The sequence below is a fragment of the Gracilinanus agilis genome, chromosome 4 (assembly GCF_016433145.1).
Source record: "Gracilinanus agilis isolate LMUSP501 chromosome 4, AgileGrace, whole genome shotgun sequence".
Classification (NCBI taxonomy): domain Eukaryota; kingdom Metazoa; phylum Chordata; class Mammalia; order Didelphimorphia; family Didelphidae; genus Gracilinanus; species Gracilinanus agilis.
The window spans coordinates 492,524,400-492,540,989 of record NC_058133.1 but is presented as its reverse complement, the minus strand read 5'-3'; the positions used below and the strand labels follow the sequence as shown (position 1 = coordinate 492,540,989).

The window sequence follows — 16,590 nt, the reverse complement described above, 5'->3', positions numbered from 1 at the left end:
CATCTTATTAAATATAATATCCCATTACATTCATGTAGCACAAATTTTATTTCTAGTTCTTTGTTGTCACAAAAATATTTCTTTAACTCTCTTGCTGTCTGTGAACTTTCTGTCTTTGACTCCTTGAGCTTTCTGGGTCAAAGGGTATGGACATTTTAGTTATTTTCTTAGCCTTATTTCAACTTGCTTTTCATTGTGATTGGACCAATTTCTAGCTCCACAAACAACATCTTCCTACTCCTGTATTCAGTTCCTCTACCACTGATTTTCCTGATCTTTTGTCATCTTTGCAAACTGGAAGGCTACAAGATGCACAGTTTTTTTTTTTATCTGCATTTCTCTTATTAGTGATCTTGGACAGATATAATTATACATCTATCATAACCTTAGACACAAACACATGATTGTTAGCATCCCTGCCCTCTTCTTCATCTGAGCAAATTTCACAGCAGATGGCCAGATATACTTTGGGAACTTTAAATTTTCTTCCATTAAATCTATATGTAAACTTGAGAAAATATTCTCATCTTTGGGGGAGGTGTGGCATATAAGAAAGAGCACTGGATTCTGAGTGAGGAGATCCAGGCTCCCGTCTCCCCTCTGGTAAGGAGAGGCTGGTTACCCTGTGGAGCTGTGCTTAAAACACTTAACCTCTCTGAAGTGTGAAAACAATTGAAATACCAACTTCAAAAGGTTGCTGTGAAGAAAGTGCTTTATAAACAGTAAAGGTCTGTAAATAAAGCTCTGATCTTATGATTTTATAGTTGGGTTGGTTTTTATTTTGGGGGTGGTCAAATTCTTGGGCAGACTTGAGGGAAGTATGTACACTGTATTATGATCAGAAATTTTTCTGAAAATGTTGACAATAAAAATGGAAAAATTAGGGCACCTTCAGCCCTTGATCCCTGGCTTTTATCCTGAAGTATAAGCTCTGCCTCTTTCTCCATTTCCATTTTGTCAACCTGTACTGCCCCCCAGGGACCATGACATACACACCAAAAAGGACTCCATGGTCCCTATGGTCCTTCCAACTCCAGATCCATGGATCCATTCCTCTTGCCCACTTCTTTTCATCTCAACAACATAAAACCAGGAGATAAAAACCAACTTTGGTAAATTTGGGCAGTGATGCATTATGCATTACTCATGCCCTAATCACCCCCAAAAGGAGCTGTCCCTTTACGTTTCAGACTTCCAGAGCTAAATGGGACTCTGGTGTGTCTGTGGGTCAGAGATGAGTGCGGATGGCCTGCATGGGCTAGTGATGAGGCATCATCAGATAATCAGTCTTGGAGGACCAGAGGGTAGTGTGGCAAGGCAGAATAAGGAGTCCTCCAGTGTGGTTCTCTGCCTCTCTGTAGACCTCCCACTTGACCCAGACTCCATGAGTAGAAGTCAAACAGCTCCAGTTGGCCAAAGGGGAAAAGCACAGAGAAACCACAATGTTCATGTTATTTCTGTCCTATTATGTTGTACCCAGATATGATCTGCATGCTGAGATTTGGTTAATTTGTGACATGGCTTTTGTTTTGATGGTTGCTTTGTCTTTTGATTTCTAGGTGCCCCTCGGCCTTGGTGTGGCTGCCAGTTTCCGTGTGGGTAATGCCCTGGGGGCAGGAAACATCGATCAGGCGAAGCAGTCGTCTGTCATTGCTCTGCTCTGCACAGGTGGGTGCTCCTTCTGCCTGGCGCGTGTCCATCCCGGAGTGAATGTGCCATTGTCTCTCAAGTTACTGGAGTGAGTCTGAAGTAGATGTTGGCCGTCAGCCTTTCCTTAAGGAACTGAATCTTTCATAAAACTGAGGACTTAACTGTAATTGACTTTTCATCTCTGGAATGTCTCTAATTTATCTGATGCAGTAAGATCACAGAAATAATTAGCACTATTTTCTTCACATCGGATTCCAAGTCATTAGATTTATCACTGTTGAAATCATACAACGAGTCACATCATAGGTGTGAACTTTGCGTTTTGGGGTCACATATTCTTAAAGGCTTCTCCTGTGCTCTTCTTGGACTGTGTCCTCTGAATATAACTCGTTTTACTATTTTGAACAATCTGGAGATGTTAATTTATTCATTCACCTGGCATCATTGAGCACCGGCTATGGGTGGGTAATGTGTTCCATGTATATTAATTATGGAGGCACTGAATGCTCGTGGATTCTGAGCCCTCTGACTGTCTCTATCATCCTCCTTTGCCCATCAGCCTTTCCTGGGGGTTATTGAATTAGTCCTTTCAATAAGCTTCCTTGTTTTGAACAGATGAGAAGGAAATCTACAAAGACTTGGATAAAGACATAGAAGATATGCCCCAGAATGGGAGGGATGCCACATATGTTTCATAAATTACTTTTCAGAAAGGAATTCTGAGCTTTTGAACTATGGTTTGGGACCAATAATCTAAAACCAGGCAGCAGTAAATCTTAAGTCCTACTTTTATGGTGTTTAGGGGGAAATTTTATTTTACTCACAAAATGACATATAGTGGCCTTCTTCCCTTGATTCAACATATTCTTCATATTTATATTTTGTTATGTATATTTTGGAAACAGTGTCTTTTGGTCTCTGCTTTGTTGTTGGTAAGGGCCAGCTGGCTGTCAGTTGAAGCTGTTGGTTTGAGCTTATGCTCAAATGTAACTGCTTTGGGCCTACACAGAGCTCAGAGACGGATTTAGGGGGGAAAAAAACCCTTCTATTTAATAGGTTTAAAAAGGTTCAAAGAAAAAGTAAAAGGTTTAGCAGGAAAGGTCCCTAATTCCATGGGGTACTAACTTAGACTCACTCCCAACTCAAGACTTCTCAGGAAGACCTCTTCTTTCTGGGAATTCCCAGACCTGCTCTGTCTTCTTATCTCTATCTAAACCCAATTTCTACCTATATAAACCTATTTCTAATATTCTTATAAATAAATATATATAATTATAATATATTTATATAATTATGTGCATAATTATATAAATATGTTTTGTATTTTATTTATTTATATGTTTATAGGTGTAAAATAAATATATATTTATATAATTATATATAACCATGTATATGTAATTATATAAACAGATATATTATAATTATATATAATTCTTAAAAGCACTGTCCCCACGTATCCTTCTAGTTCACTACTCCAATGCCAGCCTAATCAGGATTGGGCCTGGTCAGCCAGAGATGATTTCCTGGCTTAGGTAGGCCCAAAGCCTTGTCTTTACTCTGCAGGCTCACAGAGATAAAATAAAAAGGTCTTCTTTCTTCTTTCCGTTAGTCTTCTCCTGTAGTCACTGCCAAACTGTCACTTTCTCTCTTTCCAAACTGTCAATCTGGTATTCCCAAGGTTTCAAAGGAAATTCCCAGAGATCCAGAAAACCACCAGCCTCCAGAGCCAAGGTAAGCTCACAGAGACCCTGGCAGTTGGAAAAAAACCAATCCTTATCAGTACCTCAGAATTCTAGCAGGAACTCTGGCTCCAAGTTCCAAGCTGGGCCCAAGACACCGAGGCAGTATCCTTCATTCTATCCTTAATCACTATTCTCCTTTAATTAATCCCAGATCTATAACATTCCCAATAATTTACTTATTTTAAAACCCTTATCTTCTGTTTTAGGATGAATTCTAAGACAGAAGAGAGATAGGAACTAGGCAGTTGGGGTTAAGTGACTTACCCAGAGTCACATAGCTAGGAAGTGTCTGAGGCCAGATGTGAACCCAAGATCTCCCAACTGTGCTACCTAGCTGACCCTATCTTTATTTATTTTCATAAATATTATCTTTCTCTCACATCTGTGCTCCCCATCCCATCCTCCTTGAAAGGGGAAAAAAGAAGAAAAACAACTGTTTAACAACCATGTAGGATCCCAGTGAAACAAACACCAACGCTGAATCTGAATGTCTATTTGTATTTGAAGAATATCTCCTCTTTTGGTGCCAGGTGGACAGTGTATTTCATCTTCAGATGTCTGGACTTAAGGCTTCTCATTGCACTGATTAGAGTTCTGAAGTCTTTCAGTGTTATTTTTCTCTCTGTTGCTGTCATCGTTCTCTTGGTTCTGCTTCTTCACTCTGTATCAGTTTATAGAGTTCTTCCCAGTTTCCTCTAAACAATCCATTTCTTGCCATTTCTAACAGCACTATCAAATTCTGTGACATTCATCACCCTTCATATGTTTAGGTCTTCCTTGATAGATGGCCAGAGGTGAATAGGAGGGGTGACTATGCGAGCTACCCAACTACTCAAAGGGCCATCAGAGTAAAGTGATGTCACTCTACAGATCAGAATAAAGACCAGGAAAGGAACAAGCAGATTTTGCCTCATGACTAGATGACTCTGACAATGAATGGGCTGCCAAGAAAAGTAATAGATTTCGTTTCTCAAGTAGCAAGCAAAGGCCAAAGTGTCATCTCTCCATCCCCAGGGTTATGAGAAGGGACAGACCCTCTGGTCTTAAATGTCTCTTCACATTAATACCCGCTTGGTATAATCAGCTCTTGGAACTGTAAGATTTCTTCCATGATTATATCCCCAAAATCTTGTTATAGAGCTCTGTCAAGGCTGTCATATTCCAAAGTCTAAAAATTCTATCATTTTGTCTTTCCCAGGAATTTGTGCCATCGTGGTAGTCATCATATTCATTGCCCTGAAGAATGTGGTGGCATATGTGTTTACCAGTGATAAGTATGTAAATCCTAGGAGAATATCTTCAGTTTTATGAACCAAGTCTTGGTTTCTTGAGGATGGGGGTCATCTACATCAGAGATGTCAAACTCAAGGCCAGGGGTTCCCGAGGGCAGCCCAAACTAGATTCAAATGTAATTGGGAAATGTTTCACAAAGTAAATAAAATGACAATAAAACATAATGTTCATTTGTGGTTTTCTAAGTCAGTATGTGGCCTGCAGGGATCAGTTTCTCTTTGAGTTTGGTACCACTGATCTACATGAAAACACTTCCCCAAAAAGCAATTCAGCAAAAAACTTGAGGGCCCAGACTATTTCACATGTGAGTAAGCTTAGATTTCTCTATTCTTACTTGCCTGGCTTTAATAGTACCTACTAAGTAAAACAATCCTCGTCCAAATAAATCCCCAAAGTCCTTGGCACTCAGCTAGTATTATTTATTGTCTCTGGCGTATAACAAGGGTTTATAGAATTAGATGCATGTGCCAGACATAGCTTGGTGGTCAAATTTACTGCTTTTAATGATAAGGCTATCTTTCATTTGGTTGATTTTCAAATTTTATCTTTTTTATTAATGTCTTTTGTTTTTTTTTATCACATTTCCCTTCTTTCCCTCTCCCCACCCCCAAGTCAATTCTTGTAACAAACTGAGAGGAAAATAAAAACCAGTTGAGCAAAACTAACCAGCCCAATGATCATGAATAGCAATGTGTGTCCTGTTCCACACTCATAGTTTCCCGCCTCTGCAGGGAAGGAAGGGAGGCTCATTTCTCATTTCTTCTCTAGGTTCAAGCTCAGGTACAGTCTACACTGGTATAATTATTGATTCCATTTCAAATAGCCTTGTGAGGCAGTGTTTTTATCTCCATTTGATAGATGAAGAAACTGAGGCTCCAGGAGATATTTGTCATTTTTGTGTGAAAATTGACACTAGCCTATACCCCTTTCTTTGAAGTAAACTCTGGATTTTGAAAGAGAGAAAGGCTTAAGATGAAAATTAATTTACAACTCGGTTTCTTACCCCACCCTCTGATTAAATTAAGAATACAGACAAAGTCTGTTGTTTATCTGTTAACAAACTACTTCAGGCATGGGATAAAGGAAAGGTAGTGGCAGAAATGCACACTTTGCTGCCATCCTAAAGTTCTCCTGACTCCTTTTGCCCAGAGTCAGGTTGGAGTGCTTCAACTGGAGGGGCTTTGGAAAGGGATGTCACTAAGACCATAAATTTGAGTCCTGAGAGGAAGAAAGGGCTTTTGGGCTAAGAATCCAGAAGGTTTTCAGCCCGGCTCTCAGAGGAGGCTTGCCAAGTGTTAAGATTAAAATTCTCTGGAGACCGTATATTAATTTATAATTATTAAGTAGTGCAAAGCAGGTCAGAGAAAGAAAAGGCACATAATCACATGGCTGGTTGCAAAGCTAACCCCAGCTTGCAGCTCACCACATGTCCTCATTCACTCGCCTTGCTTGACTAGAAGAGAGTGCCCTCTGTGTCCCTCAGAAAGAGAGAACGCTGCTTCCCCCGATCCATAACTTATGCCCCTGGTGATGTCACTTTTTCTGGGTCTCCCTTGTTGGACAGACTTGACCTCAGTCCAAATTAGAGGCCAGACTTCTGGAAGCCAAGAGTTAAGTGGGACAAGAGACATGTGTCTCTAGGATGCCAGGGAACCACTAGGCATCCTCCTCATATAGATAAGCCTCGGCCCTTATTCTTACCCCCAAAAGTGAAGGGTGAGATGGAAATAGATCTTCAAAACTTTCCTTTTAAAAAGGAAAGAGAGACACGGATTTATGTTAAATTCTCACATAAGGGACAGGCCAGCCACATGTGGTGAGAAGCCTTTTTCTTTCTCTGGCCCACATTTTATTATTTAATAATTATAAATTCAGATACGGTCTCCAGAGAATTTTCATCTCAACAGTGGGCCAAACCAGAAAGCAGATGGAAAGACTTCCACTTAAGTGTTACTAGTTTTCAATAGTAAGCCAATGTTTTTCACTGTCTTACAGGAAAAAAAAAATGAGTGATCGCTGTGTTGAGTACAGTCTGCCACAGTGGTCTTTTTGCTAGCAGAACATGTTCTTTAAAATGCCCTGAAAATGGTTCGATGCAAATAGTTTCAGTGCTGTCTGGGCCCAGAGCCTGACACTAAAGGTCATGGTGTGGCCTGCACCCTCTTACTGTCCTGACTTGCTCGAGTAGCTCTGTGCAGACCTAGTCCCAGGCTGCTGACTGCTTCATCTTCCTCCAACAGAGACATCATCACCATGGTGGACCAGATGATGCCCGTATTTATCCCCTTCCTCCTGTTCGATGCAATGGCAGTGAGTATTTGGCCCCTGCCTCCATAGCTGATAGGCAGTGCTTGCAAAAGAGTTTTACGTTTGTTGTTATTTAGTTCCATGTTCTTGGTGAACCTGGAGGGCTAACCACAACAGCCTCCTAGAAAGCCTTGACCAGAAGGTATCCCAAGCACCATGAAAGGTCTCTCCCTTCTCTCTCTCTTAGGAAGGGAAGGGATTTGCTCCAGCCCTCCCAGCAGGTCCAAATGAGAGCCCATCTCCTGACTCCCAGCCAAGAAGTCTGGGACACCTGAGGGCAAGATGGAGCTTCCTTTCCTTTATGGTTGTGTGTTTTAAACGTTCGTTTTAGCCATCGGAAGTTCCACAGTGTTATGTTACTTAGTTATTTTTGCCAACTTTAATTTGTAAACCCAACCACTTTGAGACACCACTAGATCTAATGAATGTCTTTCTTCCTTGTTCTATAAGGGTCCCTAATCATAGACTCATAAGACCTGAGCCTCAAAAGATTTCCAGCTGAGGCCCCCAGAGGTTAAGTGATTTATGTGATCATATCCTAAAGCTCAGGTCTCAGGGACAAAGTTACCTTGACCACATTAGAAAAGATCAAATTTCTTTTCTTTTCTTTTTTTTTAGTTCATTTAATTAATTAATTAATCAAGAATATTTTTCCATGGTTCCATGATTCATGTCCTTTCCCTCCCCTCCTCCCACCCCCTTCCCATACTTGGTGCACAATTCCACTGGGTTTTACATGTGTCATTGATCAAGACCTATTTCCATATTATTGACATTTGCACCAGGATGACCATTTAGAGTCTACATCCCCAAACCTATCCCCATCGACCCATATGATCAAGCAGTTGTTTTTCTTCTGGTTTCTACTCCCATAGAAAAGATCAAATTTCTGATATGTTCTTGGGCCACCATTTCTTAATGTCCAGATAAGATCATTATAATTCTGTGGTTGACACGGTGGAGAGAGCCCTGGGCCTGGAATCAGGAAAGCATAAATCTTGTCGCAGCTACTTACCGTGTGACCTTAGGCAAGACACTCACCTTTTGTCTGCCTGAGTTTCCTGAGCTCTAAAATGGGGATAGTAATAGTACCCCCATCCCTGAGCTGCTATGAGAATCAAATAAGTTGAGATTGTAAAGCACTTCACAAATGTTGAAGCATAACCTAAATGCTAGTTATTGTTATTTTCTTCTCTAGGGGACCTGTAGTGGAATCCTGAGAGGAACAGGAAAACAAAAGATTGGGGCCATCTTGAATGCTGTTGGCTATTATGTTATAGGTTTTCCAATGGGAGTTTCACTAATGTTTGCCACTAAACTTGGCATATTAGGTATGTGTTTGAATCCTCAGTGGCCCACCTGAAATAATCATTCTTCACTGAAGAAATAAACTATGGGAATTGCTTTTTTTTCCACTCTATTTTTTTCTTTTGTAACCAAGGAATGGCCTTTTGAATAGGAAGGGGAAATGTTTACTTCACCTTCACTTCTATATTTAGAAGTGAAGGTGATGTAAAAACAAAAAATGCCAATAAAAGTTAAATTAAAAAATACTGCATGGAATATAAAGGAATTATGGGGGGGGGGGGGAATGGAAAAGTGTAGTTGTCCTAGGCTTAACCTGGCATCCAGAGATACACAAAGGAAATGTATTAGAGTTCAGGTCTGTGAGCCTGGGCCAGAAAAAAAATTACATTTCAAACTGGAGCCATTTTAAACTCAATATGTTCAAAACTGAGCTTATCTTCTCAAATTCCCCTTTTCTGTCAAAGGTACCACCAGGCTTCTGCTTCCAGGTTCATAATCCCAGCATTGTTCTGGAACTCTCGTTCTCCCTCACCCCACATAACCAATCAGTTACCAAATCTTGTTGCTTCTCTGTTGATAAGCTCCATTGCCTCTGTCTTCTACCCTCTCCACTCACAGGCTGCCCCCATAATTTAGGCTCTTTATCCTTTGCCTCCATCTCACAACACCTTCAAGGCCCTGCCCGCTCCAATCCCTCCTTCTCACTGCTGCCAAAGTGGCTTTAGGCTTTCTCATGTGGAGCCTTTAAGAGGCAGCCCAAAGACTTTACTTAAGCATAATGCCTTTTCTGGGCCCCTCAGCTGCTAGTGCCCTCCTTCCCTGGCTACTTTGGAGTTAACTATGTCACAGATATTTGGATCTATTCACTTTTTATTTATGCTCTATGTTTTCATATATATGTACTGTATAATTCAGACTTTAATGGGCGAGAAGCCCATCTTGAATGATAGAATGCCCCCCCAGGGAAGTCTTGCATTATTATCCCTTTACTCATGTGGTTTGTTCTGTCCATATTGCCTCTCCCCTCACTTCCCGTCTTGTTCCTACTTGTCTTCCAAAGTCCAGCTCAAATGTTATCACATCATGAAGCCTTTTACCAATTTTTCCCATCAACAATCCTTTCTCTGTTCTGAAATTATCACGGCTCTCCTCCCTTAGAGGCAGGTCATCACTAGATGTTTCCTACCCCAAGGAAGCAACAGGCTCCTCCATCCCATAGATGTTTTCTTTACTCAAGTGCTTCCCCCTGATGGAAGGTGAGCCCCTTGAGGGCAGGGCTGTTTTGATTTTATCTTAATAACTCCAGCACAAAGCCCTATACCTACATCAAAGAATAGGTACTTTTAAAAGGTGTATGGGTAGCTCAATGAATGGAGAGCCAGGCCTAGAGACGGGAGGTCCTAGGTTCAAATCTGGCCTCAGATACTTCCTACCTGGGTTACCCTGGGTAAGTCATTGGACCGCCCCCCCCCAATTGCCTAGTCCTTACTACTCTTCTGCTTTGCAACCAATACACAGTATCGATTCTAAGTCAGAAGGGAAGGGTTTAAAAAAAATAAATAAAAAATAAAAAGGCTTGTGGATTGGCATGGTCTCAGGAATTGTGACTGTAAAGCCCTAAAATCTGGCTTTGTGACCTCTGAATAGAATTTATTATTCTCTTACAATTTGCAGGTCCATAAAGGTGGGAGGGACAAGTCCTTGTCTAAGAAAAAATACATAAATTTATAGTTCTGAATAGTATTCTTCTTCTCTCATCCCTAGGACTGTGGTTGGGATTGATAACATGTGTCTTCTTTCAAAGCCTCTTTTATTTCATCTACATCCTCAAGACAAACTGGGAGCAAGCTGCAGAGCAGGTAAACAAGCTAGAAAGCTCTCAGGAGATCCGTTTCCATCCCTTTCTCTTGCTTAGCCAGAGTGGGCCTGTGTAGTAGGAAGCTTCATTATAGGAGGTGCATGTGTAGAACCAGAAACAAAAGGAGACTGACTGATGATCAATCATACTGGGCTCGTTCTGCCCATGAATATGGTGATATTTTATTGTCCGTTGATAATTACAAAAGCTACCGTTTCTATGGCACTACTGTGGTTCCAGAGTGCTGGGCCTTCTTGATCTCCTTTGTCCTCACAGTAACTCTCTGAGGTACGCAGGGTGGGAGGTCACATTCCCTTTTTGCAGTTTCCCCAAAACACTAGAAAGATGAAATCGGTCACCATAGAGATGGGATATGAACCTGCTGACTCTGAGCCCATCTTCTCCAAGTGAAGGTCAGCTGTGCCTTGGGAAATATTTTGATGTTTTGGTTCATAGGCTCAGGAAATATTGGGGTTCTGTACAGGGCCACTAGGTGAAGGAAAGGGGAAGGAAAGATAGCTCCTGATTCAGCTAAACCAGAAGTCATATTTGGGTTTGATTCAATCTTTGACAAATGTGGGGACAATTCTTGTTTGGAGCTTGTTCATTTCTGGCCTGCAGAATATCATAAATGTAATTTGAGTAGGGTTTTTTCCCCATCATCGATGTTACAGCCTAGATTGAGAATAAATCACAAGGTCTAGACCCTCCATAAGGATTTGTGTAGTGAACTCAAAAAGATCATATGCTCAACTTTCCAGTGCTTAAAACCTTTCTGGTTTTAAAAACTGTCACCTGTAGACTCTAAATGATCACCCTAGTGCAAATATCAATAATATGGAAATAGGTCTTGATCAATGACACAGTGGAATTGTGCATTGGCTATGGGAGGGGAATAGGAGGAGGGGAGGGAAAGAACATGAATTATGGAACCATGGAAAATTTTTCTTAATCAATAAAATAAAATAAAGGGAAAAAAAAGAAAAAAACTTTCACCTTGGAGAAAGGAGAAAATACAAAGATAAAATATTTTTTAAATTATTTTTAGTATAATGTGCCGGGCTGTTGAGGAAATAAACATATTTTTTCATTAAATTAAAAAACAGAAGTCATACCATATAGAGAGCCATAAATAAACAGTTTAATCCATAAATCCTATCAGATCCAGCTATAGCTGATGATTATAACTAATTGATGGCGCCTTTCATTATTAAAAGTTTTCCTGTGTAATAAATCATTTTAATTTAAAGAAAAAGGGGAAATATGTGGGAAACCAATAAGAGAATAGATAAAAATCTGAGACTCCTCTTTTGACCCCTTTTGTGATCCTTGTGATTTCTTGTTGAAAAGTATTGTGGCCTTATTGAAAAGCTTTAAGATCCTAGCTTACTAGCAGTTAAAAGGTTAACACTCGGGGCAGCTGGGTAGCTCAGTGGATTGAGAGCCAGGCCTAGAGACAGGAGGTCCTAGGTTCAAATCCGGCCTCAGACACTTCCCAGCTGTGTGACCCTGGGCAAGTCACTTGACCCCCATTGCCCACCCTTACCAATCTTCCACCTATAAGTCAATACACAGAAGTTAAGGGTTTAAAATTAAAAAAAAAAAAAAAAAAAAAAAAGGTTAACACTCTTCCCCTTTGGCCAGGAATGCAGCTGCCTGGTACAGCCAAGGCCAAAACCTTAGCAGGGCAATTCAACACTGAGAAAAATATTCCCCGACTTGGCTTTCTGATAAGAACCCAGTCAAAATTCAGCCTTGGCTTTGTTCTATTCTGAAGCCAATGAGACCTTTTGTGTTTTGATATGACATAATTTGTAACTTCTGCGCATCTGCAAAGTTTCAGGGGGGTTCTTTTGTGTGAAATGAGTCTTGAAATATATATATATAATAAACTCCATGCTCCTGGAGTCAGAGCTGGAAACATGAGTGAAAAGATCATCTCCCATGTCCTTACTTCTTATCAACTAAGCTGTCCTTATCAGATTATCAGAGATGATAGATAGATCTTGAGAATACCGTTCCCAGAAAAGAAAAGCTCCATTGCTCTTATACTCATTTATAACTTTTCTTAGACTTAGAGAAGGAGCTTGTCCTCCCTGTGACTAAAGCTTACCAATCTACCTTCTCCTTGATCATCTTTATTTCCTCCCCTTCTGTTTCCTTATGACTTTGTTCCATTACTCGTCACTTTTTTCTTTTGTCTATCTTCCATGATTCCCTTTTTCCTGGGATTTCTTCTTTATGCACAGACTTAGTTCTTCCCTTCTTCTTCTTAAATGTTTCCCTGCCCCTACTATTCCCTTTAAATATCATCTATTTTCTTTCTTCCCTTTTACTGGCCATCTTGTCTCCTCCTTTGGGGTCTCCCTGCCATCCAGCTCTCATCTGGGGCTTCAAGAAAGTATAGCACATACAGTGGCCACACTCTAGTAAACCTTGGTGGCAGGCAAGCTAAATTGGGCAGAGGGTCACCAACAGGCCTCAAACTCATCGTTGAGTTAGGAAAGTGTCTACCCCAGATATACAAAGACTTCTCCTGGTGGAATGGGTGGATGAGAACTTCCAGTGGCTGTGAAGACGACTGAAGCTGGTGCTGCAGAGTGCTTAAAGCTTAGTCAGACATCCACAAAGCCAAGGTCATCCACTGCATCCTGAGCCATCGCCAGTCCTCTTGACTTTTATTTTGCCAGTGAACTTCAGTGACTCTGGAAAAGAGAATGAGGCCAATGGCTTAAAACAACTGTGCCTCACTTAAATGCAATTTATTCTCCAGTCAAAAGACATCACCCCCTGATGTCACTGGGCCTCTTTGAGTACTAAGAACGACATTCCACTGGCAAACTTTTAGGAAAAGTCACCTATCGTCACCGTCTTGGAATTTCCACACATTGCTCAGTTCCTTGTCATCTGGCTTCTGTCGCCACACTACAAGGACACTTCTGACCCTCTTATTGCCAAACCCAAGACTTTTCTCTGTTCTGGACCTCTGTCCAATCAACAATCATTAATTAAGTTCCTGCTGTGTGCCAGATGCTGGGGACATGGACAAAAATGAAATAATCCCTGCCTTCAAAGAGCTTATATCATCCTGGGGAGAAGCCCCCCTTCCTACATAAAGGAATACAAATACTTACAAAATCATTTCTTGGGCAAATTGGGAATCAGGAGAAGGATCCTGGAGCTGAGCCTTTGGTATCACTGAAAAGTGCTAAGGAGAAGAACATCCTGTGCAGGGAACAGCAGGGGGGGTCAATTTGGCTGGAATGCAGAGCGTGTGAGAGGAGGAAGGTAAACTGAGTAGAGAAAAGAGTTCCGTGTCAGATCATGTGAAGAACTTTCCAGGCCAAACAGAGAAGGCTGCATTTTCCCTAGAGGGGCCCCCTTAAGCTTCTTCAGCAGGACCTGATATGGTCAGACTTGACAGGAGCTACTTTCTTCTTGGCTTTCTTCTCTTGTTTTCTTTAATTTTATGCTTTCATGTTCACCTTCCTCAGTGACTCCATCTGTCCACTTCCCACCCTCTTGAACATAGTTATTAAGCACCGGGCACTATGCTAGGTTCTGGAGATTCAAAGAAAGGCAGCCCCCACCCACCTGCCCCCCAAAAAACCCTGTTTTCCAGGAGCTCATCATTTAATGGGGGCCACAACATGCAAATGACTATGGAGAAACAAGATGTGGGCAGGACAAACTGGAGGGGGATGAAGCGAGGGGAAGCTGCTAAGATGGAGAAGGCTTTGCAGAAGGTAAAATGTTAGATGAGAACGGAGGCTGGGTTACAAAAAGCTTAGAAAGCCAGAAGATTTTATATTTGGTCTTAGAAGTAACAAGAGCCATTGGAGTTTCCTGATTAGGAGAAAATGATGCATACTTCAGGAGGTTCAATGGTGGATGGCCTGGAGTTCGGAAAGGCTTGAGGCCAACAGACCTACCATCTGGCTGTCGAAAATCATGGAGGCCTGAGGAGTGAGGGTCTGCACCAGAGAGGTGACAATGTCAGAGGAAAGAAGATGGCAGCTGGAAGAAGTGTTAGGAAGCTGGAAAAACAGGACTTGGCAATGGTTGAACATGAGGGGAGGCAGGAGAGAGGGAAGAGTCCAGGGTGACCTGACTGGAAGGAAAATGGAACTCTTGACAGTAATAGGGATGTTAGGAAGAAGGTTTGAGTGGGGGAAAGGTCATGTTGAATTTAAGATGTCTTCAGGGAGACCAGAGGTCAGCAGAGATATTAGGACTGTTGGGCCTAGGAGGCTGATGGGAATGTTTAAATTCAAGGAGAACTCTTGGGTTGGATGATCTGAATGGTTGTTTACTTCTTGTAAACAATAAAAAAAAATAGAATTATCTTGGCTAAAGTAGAATGCTCAGGGCCTTCATGCAAGTGTCCCCTGCTGCTCTTTGCTCACGATCCTTACTTCTCCCCTCCTTTCCTTTAAGACCCTCCTCAAACAAAGTCTTCCCTGTTAAGCTTCTCTGGTGACAAGGATCTCTGCTTCTCTTGAAATCACTTATGGCTTTGCCAGGATCCACCTTCTGCCTCAGGTCACTTTCTTTCCTGTCATTCTCATGTCTACTTCTTCTGCCCCTATTTAGACTATAAATCTCTTGAGAACAAGGTTCGTGTCACAGCTTTCTTTATGTCCCTGGCAGAGGCCTTTCCCAGAGTGGGCACTGAATAAGTGGTACATTGAATTTAGGGCCATGGGAGGCAGGGCAGGGCATTCTAGATGCCACAGCCCTGCTCTGAAATTTTAGGAATTTAAACTTTGGACCTCTCATTGGGAGAATAATATAGAATTTCTAATAATGTATGCAATATTGTTTTTTTTTTTTTTAGGCAAAGATACGGGCTGGGCTAAAAGGGACAAGTCTCAGTGCTCGTACAGGTAATAAAATTCCTTCTTCTGATTTACTCTATTGCCTTCTGTAAGGAGAGAGAGAGAGAGAGAGAGAGAGAGAGAGAGAGAGAGAGAGAGAGAGAGAGAGAGAGATTGAGAGAGAAAGAAGGTCTTATGTAGTTATGGCCTACTACTTTCTGATCCCAAACCCTAATGAAAAATTTGCCTCTGCCTTAACTATCAAGCCTGTAAATTCACCCATCACTATCAGCCTTGGAAATGCACTAACTTTAATTACAAGTAAGATAATATTTTGATCAATTTGAGCAGAGATTTAAACGGACTTATTCACAAACTGTAAAGGGAATGGAATGAGATTAGAATGTATCCACCACAGTATAGCATGGTGATTTTTATGTCTTGGCCAACAACTCAAACTAATTATGTTTTTCTGATACTTTAATATTTCAAATGGTCTTTTCAAACTGATTCTCTCCCCAACTCCTTGAAGTACCTGTTCTTCATCTTTCTTCCCTTTTCAATCCCAATAGTACCCCTTTTCCCCACCTTCTCAACTGAGAACCTCTCTCATACTTGACTGAGAAAATTAGAAGCCAAATGACTCGAGCTCCCTCTTTTCCCTTCTTTCTATAAGAGAATGCTTTGATCTCATCTGTTGTCCTGATCTCCTTTACTTTAGGCTGATGGAAAGGTAGCCCTTCTTGCCAAGGCCAAAACTTGCACAAGAACCTTTGATCCCATCTCTTCGGTCTCTAGCAGATTCTCCCCACTCTTTCCCTTCCTCTTTAGTCTTCTATCTCTTCTTATCTATTGGTTCTTTCCTGCTTCCTACAAACATCTCCAAGTCTTCCTGTCCTTAAATGGGCTCTCCAGGACTCAAAGGCTCCTGAAGCCCAGCCCGTTCTCCTATCCTCAAACCACTGATTGTTTAAAACCTAAAATGGCAGTTATCCTACCACCTAGTACTCTTTTATTTGATTTATGTTCTTACCCTGAAAGGCTTCTGATTTAAACTGAAAACAATTTTTAGATGGATCAACTCTATTCTGTTAATTCTGACTGTTGAAAAAAAATATAGAAGCTCACAAAGTGAGTTTGTCTGTTTCTAATACAGATTGTAGTTTGTAACCACATGGGAGCAAAAACTAAAATATCTGCTGGATAAGAGCATAATCAGAATCAAAAATCCTAAAGTTACTAAAACTTACATTAGAGTTTAGTTTCAGAATTAAAATGGGAAGTTTTCTTTCATTATTGTTGACATTTTATCCAATGCTATGTAGGTTTGGGGCAGAGCATTTTACATGTTTATATATAACAGTTAAACTAAAGAAATTATGCTTCGACCTCGGCTTGTGGCCTCTGGTTATAACAGAGAACAATGCGTGGGTACCACGTGCAGAGCAGTAATTGGAATCCATAGATTCCCAAATCCTTGGTCAGTCTATTCCATCCATCCATCCTCTGACCTTCACCACAAATCCTTTATTGGCCTTTACCATGAAAAAGCAGATCACGTGTATGAGGAGTTAGACAGGTGGCATCTGTTGTGATTGAGAGCCATGACAATGAC

At 41.1% G+C, this 16,590-nt stretch overlaps 1 protein-coding gene across 1 annotated transcript in view; it reads left to right on the top strand.

Moving 5' to 3' along the window:
• The window catches only part of LOC123246821 (multidrug and toxin extrusion protein 2-like), a 68,710-nt gene that overhangs the window by 37,872 nt on the left and 14,248 nt on the right, over positions 1 to 16,590 (top strand). Inside the window, exons 12-17 of the mRNA XM_044675610.1 lie at positions 1,560 to 1,668; positions 4,591 to 4,666; positions 6,926 to 6,995; positions 8,191 to 8,323; positions 10,065 to 10,159; positions 14,996 to 15,044. Of these exons, the coding sequence (XP_044531545.1) occupies positions 1,560 to 1,668; positions 4,591 to 4,666; positions 6,926 to 6,995; positions 8,191 to 8,323; positions 10,065 to 10,159; positions 14,996 to 15,044 (532 nt within the window). The remainder of the gene's footprint in view (positions 1 to 1,559; positions 1,669 to 4,590; positions 4,667 to 6,925; positions 6,996 to 8,190; positions 8,324 to 10,064; positions 10,160 to 14,995; positions 15,045 to 16,590) is intronic.